The sequence below is a fragment of the Lynx canadensis genome, chromosome B4, assembly GCF_007474595.2.
Source record: "Lynx canadensis isolate LIC74 chromosome B4, mLynCan4.pri.v2, whole genome shotgun sequence".
Taxonomy (NCBI): Eukaryota; Metazoa; Chordata; class Mammalia; order Carnivora; family Felidae; genus Lynx; species Lynx canadensis.
The window spans coordinates 120,406,273-120,427,671 of NC_044309.1; the positions used below are offsets into that span (position 1 = coordinate 120,406,273).

Sequence of the window (21,399 nt, forward strand, 5' to 3'; positions counted from 1 at the left end):
AGAAATCACTGATAGTCAAATCCACTTCAACAATCTGCTCTGCTCAATTATTGACCCACAAGAAACTCTTGAGTCATTTTTTTTTTTTTAAACGTGAGAGTGGCCAATCTCTGCCCACAGTGCAATAATGACTAGAAATTAGTACATAATTATTCTTTTTAAATGAGAGAGAAATTGTCAGGCTCTTCTTGGCATCTCTACTTTGTCTAAACCTCTGAGAGCCATACTAGTAGCTCAGAACTGTTTCTTCTGGCCTTTGCCAGGATGTTAAATCCTGTCTCAAGGGAGAATGCCCCTTGCATTAATTTTTCCTAAGGCTGCTATAACAAAGCACCACAAACTGAATGGTTTACATTTATTTATTCTCTTACCATTCTGGAGGCCAGAAGTCCAAAATCAAGGTGTCAGCAGGACCACACTCTCTCTGAAGACTCTGAGGAGGATTTATCTCTGCCTCTTCCTCGCTTCTGGAGGCTGCTGGTAGTCCTTGGCATTCCTTGGCTTGTAGACACACATCACTCCAGTCTCTGCGTCTGTTGTCACATGGCTTTCTTCCCAGAGTTTCCGTGTCTATCTGCTAATTCCCCTATTTTTATAGGGACACCAGTTGTTGGCTAAGGGCCCACTCTGATCCAGTATGACCTCGTCTTGACTACATCTGCAAAGACCCTATTTCTAAATAAAGTCATATTCACAGGCACTGGAAGGTTAAGATTTGAACATATATTTTTGTTTTTATTTGGAAGCACTGTCCTGATTTTTAAACTCTGGAAATTAGGGGCGCCTGGGTGGCTCAGTCGGTTGGGCGGCCGACTTCGGCTCAGGTCATGATTTCGCGGTCCGTGAGTTCGAGCCTCGCGTCGGGCTCTGTGCTGACAGCTCAGAGCTTGGAGCCTGTTTCAGATTCTGTGTCTCCCTCTTTCTGACCCTCCCCCATTCATGCTCTGTCTCCCTCTGTCTCAAAAATAAAAATAAACGTTAAACTCTGGAAATTAATCCAAATTCTAAAAAACCATACACACACCAAACCATAAACCGAAACCTGTCTGTGGGCCAGACTGGCCTTTGAGCTGTCAGTTTGTCACCTGTAGCTTAGGCTTTTGGAATAAAAAAGCCATAGAGACCAAGTATTTTTTTTCTTTTCCTTATGATCTATCTTATCATGTCCTGATTAGGTAATAAGAACTGACTCTCTCCTTGAATGAGGGGACAGGAAATGTTGAAATTACCTGGAGAAAAATAAAAACAAGTTAACACTTCAAAATTTGTGGAAATGTGCTACGTGCTAGGGATACTTGGCTCCTGACTTTGAGCTTATAGTCTACTGGAAGAGGGAGATATTAATTTGAAAAATTACAAAAATACAGGTACTATGACATTATTGATTGGGTAGGAGTTGACCAGGTGCATTATTTTGAGATCTTTTTGAATCTGATGTCCTGAGAGCCACACTCATGAGATCCTATTTCAAATCCCAAACTAGCTCTGGGAGTCAGATATTAAATCCCTCCCCCCTTTTTTAAAACTTATCATTTCATGGGGTGCCTGGGTGGCTCAGTTGGTTAAGCATCCGACTTTGGCTCAGGTCACAATCTCATGGTTCATGAGTTCGAGCCCTGCATCGGGCTCTGTGCTGGCAGCTCAGAGTCTGGAGCCTGCTTCAGATTCTGTGTCTCCCTCTCTCTCTGCCCCTCCCCTGCTCATACTCTGTCTCTCTCTCTCTCTCAAAAATAAATAAGGCATTAAAAAAGAAGTTATCATTTCATGATTATTTATCAGGTGCTAGGAATGATACTGAGTACTTCATAAGTTTTATCTCATTTAGTGCTCACAATAGTTTTGTTCAGAGAGGTCTAAGTAACTTGCTCAATTTCAGACAGCTAGTAAATACCAAACTCAGCATTTGACACAGGACTGTCTGACTCTAGAGCATGTTCCTTCAATCCCTCTTCAGTATTGCTTCTCAGAACCTTTAAAAATGTTTACTTAGGTGAAGCACTTGATATTTGTAAGGTTCTTTCTGGTTAGGTCCTGCAGCATTCTAGAAGTAGGCCTGATATCAAATCTGGGTTGTGTTTTCACTTCACCCACTGCAGCTGGGTGACTCTTGGGCAAGTCTCTTTTCCTTTTTAAGTGTTTTAAATGTTTTTAAATGTTTTTTTAAATATTTATTTATTTTGAGAGAGAGTGAACTCAAGTGGGGGAGGGGCAGAGAGAGAGAGTGAGGGTGAGAGAATCCCAAGCAGACTCCACACTGTCAGCTTGGAGCTTGAGGTGGGCTCAATCCTACGACTGCAAAATCACAACCTAAGCCGATATCAAGAGTCAGATGCTCAATCAACTGAGCTACCCAGGCACCCGTTGGGCAAGTTTCTGAAATGTTCTGAGTCTCAGTCTCCCAAGCTGTAAGAGAGGAATAAATTCTACCTCTCAAGATTGTTCTGAGGATTAAGGGAGATATTATATATACACATATATATAATACCTCAGCCTGTACTAGTGTAGGATGTAGTTGATATTTTTCAATTCCCTTGCTTTTTCCAGTAGAATAGCAACTTAATGATTGTGTAAAAACCAGTCTGAAGTAAATGTGACCCTTCTGGAAGGTAAATTAGAGTACCACCTTAGTCTACTTGGGCTGCTGTCACAAAGTACCAGAGACTGGGTAACAAATTTAGCAGAAATTTATTTTCTCACAGTTTTGGAGGCTCCAAGTCCAACATATTACCTCTTTAGGGCCCTTTGTCCAAATACATTCTGAGGTCCTGACGGTTAAGGCTTCAACATAAGAATTGAAGGTGGGAACTATGGGGACACAGTTCAGCCCATAATACATACTTACCAGGGGCACCTGGGTGGCTCATTCGGTTAAGGGTCTGACTGGCTCAGGTCATGATTTCGTGGTTCTTGAGTTACATTGGGGTCTGTGCTGACAACTCAGAGCCTGGAGCCTGCTTCAGATTCTGTGTCTCTGTCTCTGCCCCTCCCCCGCTTACGCTGTGTGTGTGTGTGTGTGTGTGTGTCTCTCTCTCTCTCAAAAAATAAACATTAAAAAAAATAAACACTTACCATAAGTGAGCAAGTGAATGGATTTTATTTTATTTTAATATTTGTTTATTTTTGAGAGAGAGAGAGAAAGACAGAGACAGAGAGCAAGTGGGGGAGGAACAGAGAGAGAGAGAATCTGAGAGAGAGAGAGAGAGATAGCGAGAGCGAGAGCAAGAGCGAGAGCAAGAGCGAGAGCGAGAGCGAGAGAGAGAGAGAGAGAGACAGAATCCGAAGTAGGCTCCAGGCTCTGAACTGTCAGCACAGAGCCCAATGCAGGGCTCAAACTCACAAACTGTGAGATCATGACTGAGCTAAAGTCGGACACTTAACCAACTGGGCGCCCCAGGTGCCCCACAAGTGAATGGATTTTAAAAGTCATAAAATGATCTGTAAGTCTGTTTGCTTTGTGCTCCAAATGTTGACCTTACTGCCTACCAGACCAAATCAAATCAAACCTGCTCCATAATTACTGGATACATTTGAATTCTTAAGTAAGTAAGCAGTTAGACTCCTGGGGCTGAGCTGTTTACTGGACAACTGTTTGTGAACAGTGAGCTTGTACTTCTCTAGTGTGTAAGGAGCCAGCAGCCCACAGATAGCAGCTCTCTGTACTTGGAGAGACAACAACACAGACGTTGCCCTGGCAAGAATGAAGATTCTTTGATCTTATAGACCAAGCGCAGACAAACACCTAAAAACCTAATATGATAAAGAGCTCTTTAGGATAATTAAAGCTCTCCACTTCCGAAGAAAGGACTCCCTTTTTCTTACTCTTATGACCCCACTCCTCTTTAGAAAAACAAACAAACTCGTTTCTGGGCAAGGGTGAATAGATCTTTGTTCCACTATTTAACTGTTTTTAAAACAACTCAAACCTGACTCTGAGGCCCTAGCCTGGTGTAAATGAACTTTCAGTTGATATGGGTGGGCCCCTCCTGCCACAAACAGATTGTGCAAAGGACCCACATACAACTCAGGAGGTCCCTCTAGTGGGGGTGATCCATGTTTGGGTCTGGTTCCATGGTGGCTTGAAGTCTGGTGACTCTGCTAGTACTTTAAGCAAGGGAAACTGGGACCCAGGGCCCAGGCCTCTTCTCCACAGCTCCCCGTATCCTATCTCCAACTCAGGGGAGTGCTGTAAGAGGTGGTTCAATTGAGGTGAGGCAGCTATAGGTCCTGCTACTTGGGGAGCCCACACTTCTTTCCTTGTGGTATATCTTCCTGTTTACCACACTCCTCTTTCCTTTCTCTCTGTCCCCCATACTGTTGTATCCTTTCTCTGGAAACTCTCAGGACACCCAAGATGGCATCATGCACACAGAGAGTGCTTGTGTTGGTTCAGGTCCTCCAAGAAGGAGATGCTAGGACAGGAACAGATTCTCTAAGGGAAAATAGGGAAAGAGCTGAGGGGGGCTGGGAGAGCATTTGGACTGCAATGCTATCTGTGTAGGGGAAAGGGTGGGGAGATTTTGTAGAAAGAGTCTCAGACTACACCCCAGTACTAGAAGATTTTGTAAGAACAATGGGGAGTCCTGGAGCCAGTTGCCTATCAGAGGCATCCCACCTCTTGCAGGAAAGGGCCTGCCTTCTATCCCTGCTGTGTTCAGTGTTTGGTGGGAAGCAGCCTGTGGGAAGGTAGTACTCCAGCCAAAATCCTGGTGCATTCAGAGCATATCAGCTGGGATTGTCTTTAATTAAGCTCCTCAAGACTCCATGGTGCCTGAAAATGTTAGTCTGTGTTACTCTTCATCCAAAGCACGTGACTGATTATAGAGAAATGCTAAGCTTATAGCTTGTAACAATTTTATTACTAGCAGTAATAGTAGTACTTACCATTTACAGAAGGCTCTTTTATGTACCAGGCACTGCACTAAATAATTTATGTGCATATTGTGTCATTTAATCACTAAAACAACCCTATGAGATAGCTATGATCATTAGCCCATTTTAGAAATGGGTGTTGTTATGGACTGAATTGTGTTCCCCCCAAATTCATATGTTGAAGTCCTAACCCCCAGTGCCTCAGAATATGACTGTTTTTGGAGATAGGCTCTTTAAAAAGGTAATTAAAAAAATCATTATTTCACTATATGCTAACTAACTTGGATGTAAATTAAAAAGTAAATAAAAAAAAGGTAATTAAAAAGAGAGAGAGTGAGAGGGAGACTCTTAACTATAGAGAACAAACTGATGGTTACCAGAGGGGAGAGTGGGAGGGGGAATGGTTGAAATAGGTGAAAGGGATTAAGCATACACTTATCTTGATGAGCCCTGAGTAATATATAGAATTGTTGAATCACTATATTGTACACCTGAAACTAATATGACACTGTATGTTAACTATACTGGAGTCAAAATGAAAAGCTTAGCAAAAGAATAAATAAAAGAATGCAGAGACAAAACAAACAAAAGAATACAAAGATTAAACAAACAAAATAGGTAATTAAGTTAAAATGTAGTCTTTAGGGTGGGTCCTAATCCAAATGACTGGTGTTATATGAAAAGGACATTTGGGCACAGAGATATGCAGAGGGAAGGTAATGTGGAGACAGCCATCTGCAGGCCAAGGAGAGAGGCCTTAGGAAAAACCAATCCTGCCGACACCTTGACCTTGGACTTCTGGCCTCCAGAACTGTGAAAAAATAAAGTTTTGTTGTTTGAGCCACTCAGTGTGTGGTACTTTGTTATGGCAGCTCTGGCAAACTAATACCAGCATATTGTGGCTTAGAATGCTCAAGTGGCTTGGCCAAAGGCACAGGCTAGCACATGGGAGAAATAGCACTCAGTTGCTTTCATTCCAGAGTCCATTCTCTTACTTCCCTCTACTTGGGTTGTTCAGGGTGGCTTGGGCAAGGGCCACAAAGTCATGGAATGTAGATGGCAAGGTGACTCAGGAAGATCACTGAGGCAGAACATAGCCTGGCAAGCTGGGAACACCCATGAGAGGGAACCAGGAGAAAACCTTTCCACCTTGCCTCTACCCTCTTCTGGCTGTGTGGTCTTGGCCAATCCACTCCTGCTTTCTGGATTAGAGTTACATTTGTGCCAAATGGAAGTATTAGCCTTCCTATGTCTCACTGAACTGTTTTAACCATAATGAAATCATGATATGAAAGTGTGGGGAGAGAGAACTGAATTTGCTTTATACAAATATTAGTGTGGTTGTATATTATCCCTGTTTTAGCAAATACTAAGAGTACTATAGTAATGCTCTGTCAACATTAGAGCATTAGTTTTCCATGCTATTCAAATTATATATGTTCTGATGCCAGAAATTCATGGAGAACACTGGGGCTGCACATTATGCAGAGTCCTAGGACTCTTAGACATCAGTGTAAATGGCAATACATGGCATCAATGCTCAGTCTAGCAGAATGGACTATTAAATGTTTGTGAGGATTAATATAATAAAAGTAGCTGGTATATATTGAGTTTTTACATGTGTTAAGTTCTGTTCTACATGATCTAAATATAATAATCCACTTATGACAATCCTGAGCAGAACCCCACAAAGAAGAAACTATTTTTATAATTCCTAGGTTACAGATGAAGAAACTGAAGCCCAGACATGTTAACTAGGCCAAAGTCACACAGTTAAGTAAGTGGAAGTGTAAATATTCAAGCTAAGTCACACTGGCTCCTGGATTGGATATGGGGTGGAGAAGAAATGAAGCATGCAGGATGGCTTCAAGATTTTTGCCTGAGCAACCAGTGGAACAAAATTATCATTTCTTGGGATGGGAAAGATCTTAGGAATTAATATTTTTGGGGGAAACTCAGTTTGGGTATGTTAGGTTTGAGATGTTGATTATGTGTCCAAGGAGATGTCAATTAAGTCTCTATATGAAAATTGGGATCTGTCAACATATGCATTGTATCTAAAGCCCACAGATGGAATAAGGTCATCTATAGAGTATCAATAGAAAACAAAAGAGATCTGTGGGCTGAGTCCTGGGCATCCCAGTGCTTATAGGTCAAGGAAGTAGGGAATCAGTCTAAGGGGACAAAACAGAGGGAGTAGTCAGAGCATTAAGAAGAAGAGCACATGAGTGAGGTTTCCTGAGAGAAAATAAAGAAGAGAGAGTAATCAGTTGTATTAAGTGCTGCTGATAGGCTGGCTACATGATGACCAAAGATTGGGGACCATTGGAATGAGCTGATGACCTTAAGAAGAGCAATTTTCTTGGACAGGTTGGGGGATACCTGGTTGGAGTGTGTCCAAGACAGAATGGGAGGAGAGGAATTGAGGACAGTAACTTCCAATTTTTCTAAAAAAGGAAGATGAAAAATGGGAGGGAGAGGTAGCTGGAGGAGAAAGTGTTTTTATTTTAAATTTTAAGGTGGGAAAAATAAGAGCATGTTTGTAGACAATAAGAATGATCTAGTAGAGAGGAGAAAATAATTGATGAGATATTGGAGCAGGAATTTCTGGAACAATATCCTTGAGTAGATGAGAGGGTGTGAGATCTGGTTGGCCTTGGGTAGAAGCATGGATAATTACTGAAGAAAAGGTAGAATACATCAGTATAAGTGCAGTTAGGTAGATAGGTACACTGAGAGGTTGTTGAAGTTCTCTTCTGGTTTCTTCAGCGTGCACACATTTATTAAGCTACCACTCTGAGCTCAGTTAAAATTGAAAGTTCCTTCCCTTGTTTTATCATTGCTCTTCACTTTGATTTCGATAAAACCTGCATCTTCCAGTAATTATAGCTCCCTGTATATGTGTATTTCTTCCTCATCAGCTTAAGAGATGAAGGAGGGCAGAGAACATGTCACATTCTTCATTGTTCCCTAACAGTTGGCACAGTGCCTGACACACAGTCTCACTGAATAAATACTTGATGAATTGAATTGAATCTAGCTTACTTGTTTCTCTATACATATACTTTAGACCTGATTTTGCTTGAGAATTAAGAAGCTTCCAAGATCATATTCTCTACGGATTGGTGGGAAAATTATTCCGTGTTTCAATCTATTCTGTTAATCATTGTATTAGCTACTTATTACTGAATTTCATATTCATGGAAACTTACAAGGTTTGCTCATTTTTACAAAAACTTGAACATTAATTAGGCCTGGCAACATCCTCAAAAGGGTTACAATATATAAGAAGATACAAATAGCTCCTTTTATAATTGACATAGTGTTCAGTTTGCCAAATTACTTTTTATTTTTTTTGAGAAAAGGGTATATTCACTATAACTGACATACCATAATCTGAACCTATAGAAATCAATGAAAAATCCTACCATCTGGTTAAAAGGTGCCAAAGGAGCACCTCCTTAGAAGAACCACCTAAGAAGAAAGGATATACAACCAACTGGGTACATGTTGTGAGAGAAAATGTACCTCCCTACCTCTAGCTAAGAAAAGAATCTGCAGATGGGTTGATTTTCCACTGTGTATCTTTTTAGCAAACTTTAGGTGACACTAAATTGAAGGTCAAGTGTGATAGTTAGCTGGGTCATTCAATATAGTTGAAGTCTGTCAATACTCTTCCAGCAAGAAATTCAGTAAAGCATATTGTTGAGGACACAGACTTGGACCTGACTTGTATCCCACCTAGTATGACTTAGTTTCCTGATCTGTATAATGGCAAGATAACACTATCTACATCATGGAGTTGTTATGAGATTTAAATGATTTAATGCCCATAAAAGTGCAATACAATATCCAGAATATCAGTAATTTTAGCCATTATCATTTATTTTAATGACAATAACAACTTTTAGAAATTCAGGCCACATCCTACTTTGGGTTTCCCTTTTTCTTCTTTGGTATACTCTTTGTGACTAGTACACTTACTTTTTTCTCTAATCCTGGCCTTTCTTCTCTGACCATTTTTCTTCCACTGTAGAAAAATCGATGGGACCAATGATGAAGAAGATAACACTGAGCTGAATGAAGAAGGAAGGCCAGTGCAGACTTCCAGGCAGAGGCCCCCACTCTGCAACTGCCACTGCTGTGGCATCCCCAAGCGTTACATCATTGCCATTATGAGTGGGCTGGGATTCTGCATTTCCTTTGGGATTCGCTGCAATCTTGGAGTTGCCATTGTGGAAATGGTCAACAACAGCACTGTATATGTTGACGGAAAACCAGAAATTCAGGTCAGAATGTGGTGGGGGCTCTTTTGGCCATAGCTGTGCAAATGATTTGTTATAGGAAAGAAAGCATGCACCTCTTCCATTGATGTGACAAAAATGTAGAATGGCTAGAATGGCTACCACCTGCCAGTCACGGTGTAAGGTGAGGGGAATAGAATGGTGAACATCACAGGATGGGCCCTTGCCCTCATAGAGATGTGCAAGTAAGTAATTATAATTCATAGTTTGGGACGCCAGGGTGGCTCAGTTGATTAAGCTTCCAGCTCTTGGTTTCTGCTCAGGTCTTGATCTCACAGTTCATGAGTTTGATCCCTGCATCAGGCTCTGTGCTGACAGTGTGGAGCCTGCTTGGGATTCTTTCTCTCACCCTCTCTCTGCCCCTACCATCCGGGCACTGTCTCTGTCTCTCTCAAAATAAATAAGTACACTTAAAAAAAATTAATAGCTGTTGGTGCTAAGCTAAAGGTGTTCAGAATGCTGGGTGTCATATAGGAGAACTCTACACCAGACTTTGATATTTTGAAAGAATTCCCAGAGGAAGTGATGGCTGGCTTTGAAAGATAAGGAGGAATTGACAAAGAGTGTTTGGTGGGGTGGGAAGAAGAGTGAAGAAAAAGGAACATATCATGTGTTAAAGACTGTCCGAGAGAAGAGGGAGGGAGGGAGAGAGAAGGAAAGAAACAGAGAGAGAGAGGGGATGGTGTTTGGGAACTGAGATAGAAATCTTCATCTTCATCTTTTCTGTGCAAAGCCAGGGCCCCTTTGGCAACCTGTGGTAGATTTTTAAACACTTTGTCAAAACAATGTTTTAAATTCTTGCAATAAAATGCACGTGATTATAAAGGAAACTAGTTATAATAGGACACATGTCAAAGTATTTAAAAAATTTTTTTAATGTTTTTTTAAATTTATTTTTGAGACAGAGAGAGAGACAGAGCATGAGCAGGGGAGGGGCAGAGAGAGAGGGAGACACAGAATCTGAAACAGGCTCCAGGCTCTGAGCTGTCAGCACAGAGCCTGACGTGGGGCTTAAACTCATGGACTATGAGATCATGGCCTGAGCCAAAGTTGGACGTTTAATTGACTGAGCCACCCAGGCACCCCTCAAAGTGTTTAAAAATAAAATTCATGATATAGAGACATATGGACTTCTTTATGAACACATCAGATGATAAAATCTAGTAATGGGTCTAACGATTGCTGTAGCTTTGAAGTTTGAAGTATAAACCATAGTTTAAGATAGTGGTGACAGTTGTGATGCAAACAGATTTATAATTTCCACTAGTGATAGAGTCACAGGTAGTGATAACTACTGTGGTTTGTTGCCTACATTCATGATCACAGAAAATGCTAAATTTCAGCTAGCAGTTAGTCAAAATAAAAATGATGATTTTTCCCATCCAAGTTCACAGATCAACAGGATTCCATCCTTGGACTCCAGGCTGAGGACCTCTGTTAATATAGTAGAGCATTAGAGTGAACATCAAGACAGGGAGACACCCAGGTAAATAAGGGTTAGGCCAGGTAAAGCCTGTTAAACCATGTAGGGAGTCGTAGGTGGGCTTTAGGCAGAAAGGTGGTATGATCAAATCCACTCTGGAATAATTGCTGTCCAGCCAGTGATCTCCCAGTGGACTGGGATAGAAGTGAGCGGAAGTAGGAGGCACAGTTCAAACCAAAGCTGTTGTAGTCATAAGCAAGCATACTCTGATGTGACTTAAAAGCATTGTTTTTATGAATCACTGGAAAGATACAATCTGGCTTTCTTCTTAAATAGTGGGCCTAGAGAAGTATGGAGGCTATGGGGAAAGAAAGGAAAATGTATGTGCAGTAGATACCCAATAAACACATACTTCATTGTATTGAACACACACACTGGAATAACTCATGTGGAAATACATACAGATTGTAGAGAGGCATTAATAGTTGTCTGGTCCTTGCCCATATGTGGAGAAACATTTAGATCAGAGTTTCCCAAACTTGTGTTTGGCAAATCACTGTTCTGCTGGCTCTGCTGTGAAGAAGGTGTTATATGAAATGGGGGCCTTTACTGTGCTGTGTCCTGTGAGAACTCCAATTGTGGGGTGTGTGTGTGTGATGTGTGTGCATGGTATGCATTATTTCCCGGACTTTGCTGTGGAGCACTTTCTTTCATGCCACATCTATTAGCATTACCTGGAACAGTTCCTGCCAAGCACTGATTTGGGAAAATTTGATTTTGATCCATTAAAAAGAAGTCTTTAGATGGTTCTGCAAGTTTGTGTGGTTTTTTGGTTTCGTTTTGTTTTGTTTTTAGCTAAGAGATTATTCTGCCAGATGAAAAGAGCACAATGGAGAGTCTTCTAGCCTCTTTTTGATACCACGGCTGAATTTGTTCTAAAAGGATATGCTAGTTGTTTATTTTTTGGTGGGGAGGGAGTGCAGTAGAAGTGTGATGGGGCAAGCCATGCATTTTTTTAAATAAAGGATGACATATATTAGTGAAGTTTCAGATGTGTATCACATGCATTCTCCCAGCCTTTTGTGAGCAAGGCCAGCTAATTAAAACTTGTCTGCCGAGGCCCAGATCAAATGAGATGCTGGTTTGCATTTGTTTGTTGCCTGGAAAGATAGGCCTAGGTCAACAGAATCTGCTTTGAGGCATATGGAAAAGACATTTTGATAAACCCAAGGAACAATGCTAGTGTGTGCTCTCTTGTGTCTATGGTTTTCCCTTTGGAGTCTTAGAGAAACTGACTGAGATCTAAAATATGCTTTGCATCATTTTTTTCTGGTCTCAAAAACAGGAGTTTGTAGCATTTTGGAAACTCTATGGCAAATCCAATTTATAGCAGGCCGTTTCCCTTTCACTCAAACAGAACAAAGCTTACATACCAGGTGAACATGTTCAACCTGATGACAAAGATTTCACTGTTTTAAGAAAGGCTCTAAATGGCTGGCATTTTTGTTTATTTGGTTTTTCATTTTATGGGAGGATAAAACTAGATATTTTTTACTAAAATATTTTTAAATACTCATTTTCAATGTTTTTATTTATTTTTGGGACAGAGAGAGACAGAGCATGAACGGGGGAGGGGCAGAGAGAGAGGGAGACACAGAATCGGAAACAGGCTCCAGGCTCTGAGCCATCAGCCCAGAGCCCGACGCGGGGCTCGAACTCACGGACGGCGAGATCGTGACCTGGCTGAAGTCGGACGCCCAACCGACTGCGCCACCCAGGCGCCCCTAAATACTCATTTTCAAAAGAGAGAGAGAAGTAAGCAGTATAGATATGTAGGTCTCGCAAATAAGTGTCATATATTCTACCAAAGGTACACAGCGTAGTTTTAGCTGATGTGTGAATATTCATTTTTAGTTTAATAATTATGAATTTTAAAACATGAAAATCACTTAAAATAGCGTCTGGCATATGGCAAGCAATAAATGACTGATGTTTGAGAAACTTTGCAATCATCTCTTTTTACCCTCAGGACAAGTCCAAACTCAGTCCCATGAAACATGAGTCCTGAAGAGTTAGGATAGGCTTTGGAACTGGCCAGACCTTGTTTCAAACTTGACTTCTGGGACCTTGAATGAATTGCCCTTATGTCCTGGTCAGGAATTGCTGGTTGCAAGGAGTAGAAATGCAGTGAAACCAGGTCAAGTTAAAAAGGGAATTATGGTAGGGCTGTAGGGGATCTCATGAAAGTGAAGAGCAGAAAGCAGGTCTGATGTATATATTTGTGCAGTCTGTGCCCTGGACACTGGGGTCTGTGCCCTGGACAGTGGGGTCTGTGCCCTGCAGTGGGACTGAAATCTAGTCTGTCTTCCTGAGGGGCAGAAAAGGAGTCTTTATCTAATTCTTTCCAAGGCATAAACAGAGGCCCTGCCAGGAAGACAGAGTGGAGCTGACCCTACTGGGAACTAGGAGATCCTTAGCTCAGGTCTCCAGCTTCCTTGTTCCAAATGGTCCCTAATCTGCTTCTCTCTGAGTATGCTCTACTGTCCCAGGCCTCTCCACGGACTGTCTTCTCTCCTTTTCCATGGCTTCTCACTGCACTCGAAAGCTGAAGTGCCTTGCCTGGGACCTGATGTACTTGGTTGGCCTTGACTCCAATGAGACTTGTTTTCAGTTCAAGTGTTCGATGTTTTCTAAGTACAATTTCTGGGTTCAGATTAGAGAGAGATGCAGAGAGACAGAGAGAGACAGACAGAGAGATACTGATTGGCCACTCAGGAGTGGGGAGGCCCAGGGTGCTGAGATGGGGGGCAGGGGTGGGGAATGTTGTCTGAAGGAAATGTGAGCAAGGAGGCGGGAACCTGGCATTTCTAGCAACTCTTTGCTGACCCTCATTGTAAAATGGGAATAAAAGGCCTACTTTGCAGATCAAATGAGTTACTTGGTGCTGATATATCAAGTGCCTATATTAGTTTCTTAAGGCTGCTGTAACAAATTACCTCAGACATGGTGGCTTAAAACAACTGAAATTTATTCTCTCACAGTTGTGGAGACCAGAAATTTGAAATGAAGGTGTTGGGTTACCTGGGTGGCTCCTTTGGCCTAGTGACTCTTGAATTCAGCTCAGGTCGTGATCCCAGGGTTGTGGGATGGAGCCCTGTGTCAGGCTCTGTGCTGACAGCATGGAGCCTGGCTTGAGATTCAGTCTCTCCCTCTGTCCTCCCCCTTCTCACACACGCATGCCATCTCTCGCTCTCAAAAAAAAAAAAAAAAAAAAAGTAATGAAGATGTCAGCAGGGCCACACTCATTCTGAAGGCTCTGCAGAAGAATCCTTCCTTGCTTCTGCCATCTTTGGGGGCTCCAAGTGTTCCTTGCCTTCCTTGGTTTCCTGTCACAAGTTGTTACGTATTTAACATACATACACATAACTCTAATCCTACCTCTGTTTTCATGTGAGCTTCTTGCTGTGTATCTTCTCCTCTTCCGTCTCAAATCTCTCTCTGCCTTTCTCTTATAAGAACATTTGTCATTGGATTTAGGACCCAGCTGGATAATCCAGGATAACTCATCTCAAGATCTTTGATTTTATCACATCCACAAAACCCTTTTCCCAAATAAGGCAGCATTCATAGGTTCCAGAGATTTTGTGTGTAAATCTGGGGGTCATTCTTCACCTAACACAGTACCTGACAAGGTGGTTGGCTTATAGTAATGGTGCATACATGGGGCCATTATGATTCTAATGGGGTTCAAGAGATGATGAAATCAGTTCTCAGGAAGTCTACATGCTCTTTGTCATGTATCATCTCCTTTGGAGAATGGACCTAAGCACCATTCCCTCAGAGAAAAGTATGAGCAAAGGTCACTGTGAGTGATAATTAGCTTCTGGATGAAGCAGATCCCTCTGTCTTGGATCCTTGGTTCCTTGGGTTATTCCATGAATGAATGACAAAGAAGTCTAATCTCTACTTCTTAGTAAGAAAGTCAAGTCTCTACAAGTAGTGCAAAGAAACATTGTTTTTTGGGTCAAGAAGATAAGAAGTCCTGATCTTGACTCTCCTTATAACTAGTTGTATGACCCTGGGCAAGTAGCTTAATCTCTCTAAGCCTCAATTTCCTCATCTACAAAAGAAGAGCCAATAATTACCTCCAGGTGTAAGAATGAAGGGAGGAAATATATAGACAGTGCCTTAACGAAATCATGTCCCTCTTCTGCTCCTAGCTTCCGATGGTTTCCATTCCTTTTGCATAAAAACCAAGGTCCTTATGGTGATTTAAAGGGCCTTTCATCATTTGAACCTCTCTTACTTTAACTCCTACTCTCCTGTCCTTCATTCATTACCTTCCAGTTATCCTGACATCCTGCTATTCCTCTAACCTTAGGGCCTTTACACTTGCTATTTCTCTGCCTAGAAAGTTCTCTCAGATAATGAAGAGCATGATTTGCTCCCTTCTTTCTTTTATGGCTTTACTCAAAAGAAGCCTTCCCTGGCTCCTCTGTCTAAAATTGCATTCTACTGCACTCCTATCCAGCCCTCCCTGTTCCCTTCCCTGCTTTATTTTTCTCCTCATCCCTGATCACCATCTAACACAGTCTGTACTTGTTTACTATCTTCTGTCCTCACTGGCATCTTTGTGAACAGCAATCACTGTCTTCTCCAGTGCCTAGAACAATGTGTGGCACATAGTAGCATAGCATAAAATAAAAATTTACTGAGTTAATTTGAATTAATGATTGTTACTTTCATTTTATTCTTTTTTAATTTTCTTTAATGTTTTTTTTTTTTTTTTTTTTTTTTTTTTTTTTTTAGACAGAGAGACAGAGCATGAGCAGGGGAGGGGCAGAGAGAGAGGGAGACACAGAATCTGAAGCAGGTTCCAGGCTCTGAGCTGTCAGCACAGAGCCCGACGCGGGGCTCCGAACTCACAGGCCGTGAGATCATGACCTGAGCTGAAGTTGGACGCTTAACTGACTGAGCCACCCAGGCACCCCTTTTTTATTCTTTTTTAAAAGTAATCTATACCTAAAGTGGGCTTGAACTTATGACCCCAAGTTGCATGCTCCACCAAATGAGTCAGCCAGACACCCCAGTTTCATTTTGCTCTTAAACTTCAACTTCTGAATTGGCAAAATGGGAAATACAACATAGAGGACAGACCAGTGTTACATGGACTGTGATCTCCTACGACACGAAGGCAATTCTTGTTTGAGTTAGTATTTACACTATCTAGCACCTGACCTGGCACACAGGAGGCACTAAGTGAATGTTGAATAAATGAGCAAATAAATACGTAACAACTTGTGACAGGAAAATAAACCGATGAAAATTTATAAGGCATACTATCTTGATAATTAAGAACCCTTCCTCCATGATAGGAACACCTTACATTTTGATATCAATGCTTTTTTTTTAAGAGTTTATTTTTAAGTAATCTCTGCACCCAGCCTGGAGCTTGAACTTACAACCCAAAGATCAAGAGTTGCATGCTGTACAGACTCAGTCAGGTTCCCCAATGCTTTATGAAACCATTCATGTATTCACTCATTTGGCAAATATTTACTTGTACCTTCCAGGAATTTATTTTAGGTGCTAAGGCTATAAAGTCAAAAGGACATGGCTGCCACCTTAGAGTTGCTTGCCACCAGTGCGGGAAATGTATGTGTGAATGGCTAGTTTGAGAACAGCATGTTGCAGTGGCCATGTCTGTAAGAACAGAGGTCTGTGCAGGAAAAAGTGACCACTTCAAAAGGGAGTTGGGGAGTTTTTCAGAGGAAGGGACATTTTCAAGGAGTCTGAAAAGAATGAGTTACTTTGGGAAGAAAGTAAGGAAAGGGAGTCCAGTTCTGGAGACTCACATTTTCAATGGCCTAAAAGTTGTATCATTACTAAATACATATGGGTGTATTTAAGTTTGTACATAATCTTTCCTTGCCCTCACTAAAAGGGAAGCTCATTGAGAACAGGGAATTTTTTGCATCCATTGCTATATCCCAAGCATCTAAGAAGCCCTCCAAAAATATTTGTTGGATAAGGGAAGGAAAGAAGGGCCTTGTGGGGTTACTATGTAAGATCATCAATGAAAAACGATGGCCAAATTTTTTTTTACAAACATAACTATATCTGATTTCTCATTTCAGACAGCACAGTTTAATTGGGATCCAGAGACAGTGGGCCTTATCCATGGATCTTTTTTCTGGGGTTATATTGTGACACAAATTCCAGGTGGTTTCATTTCAAATAAGTTTGCTGCTAACAGGTAAGACAAACTGACATAACATGAATGCAGTACAGATCATAACATGATTTTGTGTTTTTACAAAATCTGCACAGTTGGCTCTCAATTTAGAGTTGCAGAATGAGAGACAGGAGGCATTCCAATAGATGTGGTTCACAGATACTGATCCCATATGATTCTGTTCTTAAGAGTCTCCTTTTATTTACTTTCTTGTCTAATTTTAATTTATCTTTCAATTCCTTTAGTGATTATGTAGTAAAATTAGCAATTGAATCTGAGTCAGGAGACTCAGTTATTTAGTTCCTGGGCCCTAAATAACTCACTTGGTAACCTCTACTGAGTCACTTTTCTTCCTTCTCTGGGTCTTTGTTTCCTCATCTGTGATATAAAGCATGGTTTAGATTGTGTTTGAGTTCTCTCTGACAAGTGACATTCTGTGATCCTATATACTATGTTAATATAGTCCTGTACCATAAAGGTTTTGTCATGTGGGTAGTAGGGGCTTGCCTCTAGATTGCAAGATGTCTTCAGTGCCCTTGAGATTCTGTAATAGCTGTTTGAGCAATTAAATGTGTCCAAGATGTAATGAGCTGCCTCAAGGAGCAGTTGAGTTCTCTGTCAGTAGAGGTATTCAAGCAGAAGAAGATGGCCACTTGGAGGAGATGTAGGGTGTATATGTAGCAGAAAAGGAGTGTACTGAATATTTCCAGCTTCTTTCCAATTGTATGTCCTGTGTGATTTGTACATATATGGAATTCATGAATTGTACATTTTCTAAAGTTGTGTTTCTCAAACTCTAAAACACAACTCATTAGATGATAATGAAAGCAACATAGTGATTTACCAATGAGCATTTTCTAAGAAAAGAGAGAAAAATAGAAGAGAAGATAATCAAATAAAATAGAATAGAAAATATCTTAGTTCACTGCACACAAAGTAGTGGTTGAGAAACTTGTTTTAGTTACATTTGTGTATATGATTATGTATTGGATTGCAATATAAAATATATTTTATTTTGTAGGTCAAGGTCAAAAAAATTTGAAAGTCACTACCATAATATCTAAATATGTACAAGCATGACTGTATTTACCTATGTTCTTGTCAATTTGTGTCCTTCATTCATTGTCACTTATCTATTCTTTTCAAAAAGTGATAGAATATCGGCTCATACGGTCTTCGAGTTTACTGCTTACACTTCTGCCATAAAAAGAAATCACACATAATATTTCCCAGCATGTTAAAAGTGCTGAGGCATCATTAATATGTGAGAAAGGAAGAAAATGCTGCCTACTCTCTTTTCCCAGAACAGTCTGGTCCAGGCAGGGCAGAGAAGGCAAATGACACTGGGCAGCGAGTTGGGGGCTAAGACGGAGTTACACAGCCTCTTTGGTGCTTGGCTAATCTTATGACACAGCATGCTTTTAGGTAGGGTGGCCTTGTAGTAAAGTCAGAGCAGAATTGCGAAGCAGGAGACGCAATCCAAATGTGCAGATGTCATGTGGTAATAGAGTGAGTCAGTTGGGTAGAACCAAGCAGAATGGTGTATCTCCAGCAAGCTCACCTCCTGTTGTTCAGTCTCCAGCTTCAGGACCTCATTCAGGAAGGGCATCCCTATACTGCCAAAAACCTGTCTGTAATTGGTCCAGGGATGAGCTCAGGTATCAAAGTAAAGAAAGGAAAGGAAAGGAAAGCAGCCTAAGAGTCCAGCTTGGGATATACCAGATCCTAACATAACATCTATTTCTCTTTCTATTAATTTCCATGGTGATTTTCCATGAATGGTGAGGTTCATTACTGATGTGTGACTAAAGTACCACATCGATGAGTGGGCCTGCCCACTAATACAGTGTTTTGGTCCCTCAGGGTCTTTGGAGCTGCCATCTTCTTAACATCAACATTGAACATGTTCATCCCTTCTGCAGCCAGAGTGCATTACGGCTGTGTCATGGGTGTCAGAATTTTGCAAGGTCTAGTGGAGGTAGGAGTTTCTTTCCTTAATGGTTTTTGATATTGATAGATAAAGTATGGTCCTTTAGAAAATTCAGCTTCTGAAGAAAACCTGCTTTGCTTAGTTTTCCAATCTTCCACATTGTCCTGCTATTTTCACTCTCTGGTTGTGACTACAGTTATGAGTACTTTAATTAAAATGCCTTGCGTGATTACAAATTTGTACACAATAAATAACCATTTCATAGAGTGCAGAATTTCAGATGAACCAGGAATGATCTTAGAGATAATCTAATCCAACCTCTTTCCTTTAATAAATGATAGGACCACAGCCCAAATCCTTTAGTTCACATCGCAGGGTCCCTTTCCGCTAAAGCAATTTAAATGGATTTATTAATAAATATGTAAATTTGTAAATATGTAAATATGTAAATTTCCAGGGTGTAGTGTTACACAGAGATTTAACTCAGAGAAAGAGGTAGCATGGTAGAGAGCCAGAAGGTAAATATTTTGGACTTTGCCATATGTTCCGTGGGGCAACTACTCAACTCTGCCATTATAGAACAAAAGCAGCCAGAGACAATATGTAAGCAAATGGGCATGGCCAAGCTTTAATAAAACTTTTTGGACACTGAAATTTGAATTTCATATGATTTTTACATGCCATGAAATATTATTCTCCTTTCAATTTGTTTTTACTCGCTTGAAAACCATGAATGCTGAGTAATGTATAGAACTGTTGAATCACTATATTGTACAACTGAAACTAACATAATACTGTATGTTACTGATCCTGGAATTAAAAAGAAAGTTTTTAAAAGAAAATTTTTAAATGTTTATTTATTTGTAAGAGAGAGGAAGAGAGAGAGCGTGGGGGGCGAGGGGCAGAGAGAGAGGGAGGGAGAGAATCCCAAGCAGGTTGTGCACTCTCAGCGCAGAGCCCAACTGAGGGTGGGGGGGGGAGGCTCAAACCCATGAACCATGAGATCATCACCTGAGCTGAAGTCATGAGTCAGATGCTTAATCAAGTGAGCCACCCAGGCACCTCTAAAAAAAAAATTAATGAAAAAATAAAAAATAAGAAAATAAAAATGTGAGTTGAGAAAAAAAATGTGAAAACCAGTCCTTCCTCATGAATAGTACAAAAACGGATGGTGTGCTAAATCAGGTCATAGTTTCTCAAGCCCTGATGTAGAGCAGTGTTTCCCAAGCTCAGTCATTCACCTCTAGCCTTTGTCACTTTTGTCATATCCATATACAATTTGTACTATTTTTTACCTACAGTGTTTCCCTAGATCAATTCATTAAAAAAAAAAACCCACACCCCAAAAGAACCTCATCATAAGCAACAATATCTTTGAAATCATGGATTTGATGTGCCAGTTACATTTTTTTCTAAAACCTGTTAGAATATACATGCACCAATTATGATAAAAAACGTAGGTCGTGGGGCGTCTGGGTGGCTCCATTGGTTAAGCATCTGGCTCTTGATTTCAGCTCAGGTCATGATCCCACAGTTAGTGGGTTTGAGCCCTGCATTGGGGCTCCGCACTGACAATGTGGATTGGGATTCTCTCACCCTCTCTCTCTGCCCTTCCCTTGCTTGTGCTCTCTCTCTCTCTCTCTCTCTCTCTCTCAAAATAAATAAATAAACTTAAAAAAAATGTAGGTTGTTGTAGCAACTCAAATTTAACTCTAGTGCCACTAGAGGGACATATACTGCATTTTAGAAAATAATGATGGGTGGAAAGAATATGCTATTAACAGCCATGAAGACTAGAGTGTAGTCACTGAATGCTTCTTAACCTCAGGTTCTGTATCTTGAAATAAGGGGATGGATCAATTGATTGCAGAAGTCCCTTTCTATACTGATATTCTATAATAATATGAAATATAAAGACCTCTTCTCCATTCCCCACCATTCTTACATTTGAACTGATATTCAAATTTCAGCATCTGTGCTGTGAGTTAAAATAGCTGACACAGGCTACTTGGTATTTATGAATTGGGCTTTTATGTTGTAGCCTGTCTTAAAGAAGCAGGATCTATATTTTAAACAAACAGAAACTGGAGTCAAATAAAATAGTCTGTTTTCAACTGTTTTGCCAGGGTGTGACTTACCCAGCGTGCCACGGGATGTGGAGTAAGTGGGCACCACCTTTGGAGAGAAGCCGACTGGCCACAACCTCTTTTTGTGGTAAGTGTATTAGAATAGCAAGTTTTACTTAGGAATGCTTTGGCTTCAAGTAAAGATCCTACTAGGTACAGTCTATTTTTTTCACATAATAGAAGCCCCAGAGTGACGCAATTGGCCCTAATTGCATCAAATGCTTTATCATCTACAGAGGCAGCTAGGAAAAGCTAACTTTTCCAGCACCTTTAGTAGAGAAAGGTAAAAAAGAAGGATGTGGTTGTTGAATTAGCCAACAAATGATATTTGCCAAGATCAAAAGCAGAAGAGAGAGAATCATCAAACCTTTTGCTCCTCTTCTTTTTACAGATGGAGAAACTGAAATGAAAGTTTATAGTTTAGTTTCATTGAACAGAAATTAAGATCCAAGTTTACACGGGGTATGGAAGGGGAGCTAGACTACCTGATTCTTCTTCTTTTTTTTTTTTTT

The 21,399-nt window shown here is 40.7% G+C and overlaps 1 protein-coding gene across 1 annotated transcript in view; it reads left to right on the forward strand.

Moving 5' to 3' along the window:
* SLC17A8 (solute carrier family 17 member 8) overlaps nucleotides 1-21,399 on the forward strand; it is a 48,870-nt gene that overhangs the window by 6,295 nt on the left and 21,176 nt on the right. The window contains exons 2-5 of the mRNA XM_032594031.1: nucleotides 8,906-9,158; nucleotides 16,734-16,852; nucleotides 18,695-18,809; nucleotides 20,888-20,975. Coding sequence (XP_032449922.1) covers nucleotides 8,906-9,158; nucleotides 16,734-16,852; nucleotides 18,695-18,809; nucleotides 20,888-20,975 — 575 coding nt within the window. The remainder of the gene's footprint in view (nucleotides 1-8,905; nucleotides 9,159-16,733; nucleotides 16,853-18,694; nucleotides 18,810-20,887; nucleotides 20,976-21,399) is intronic.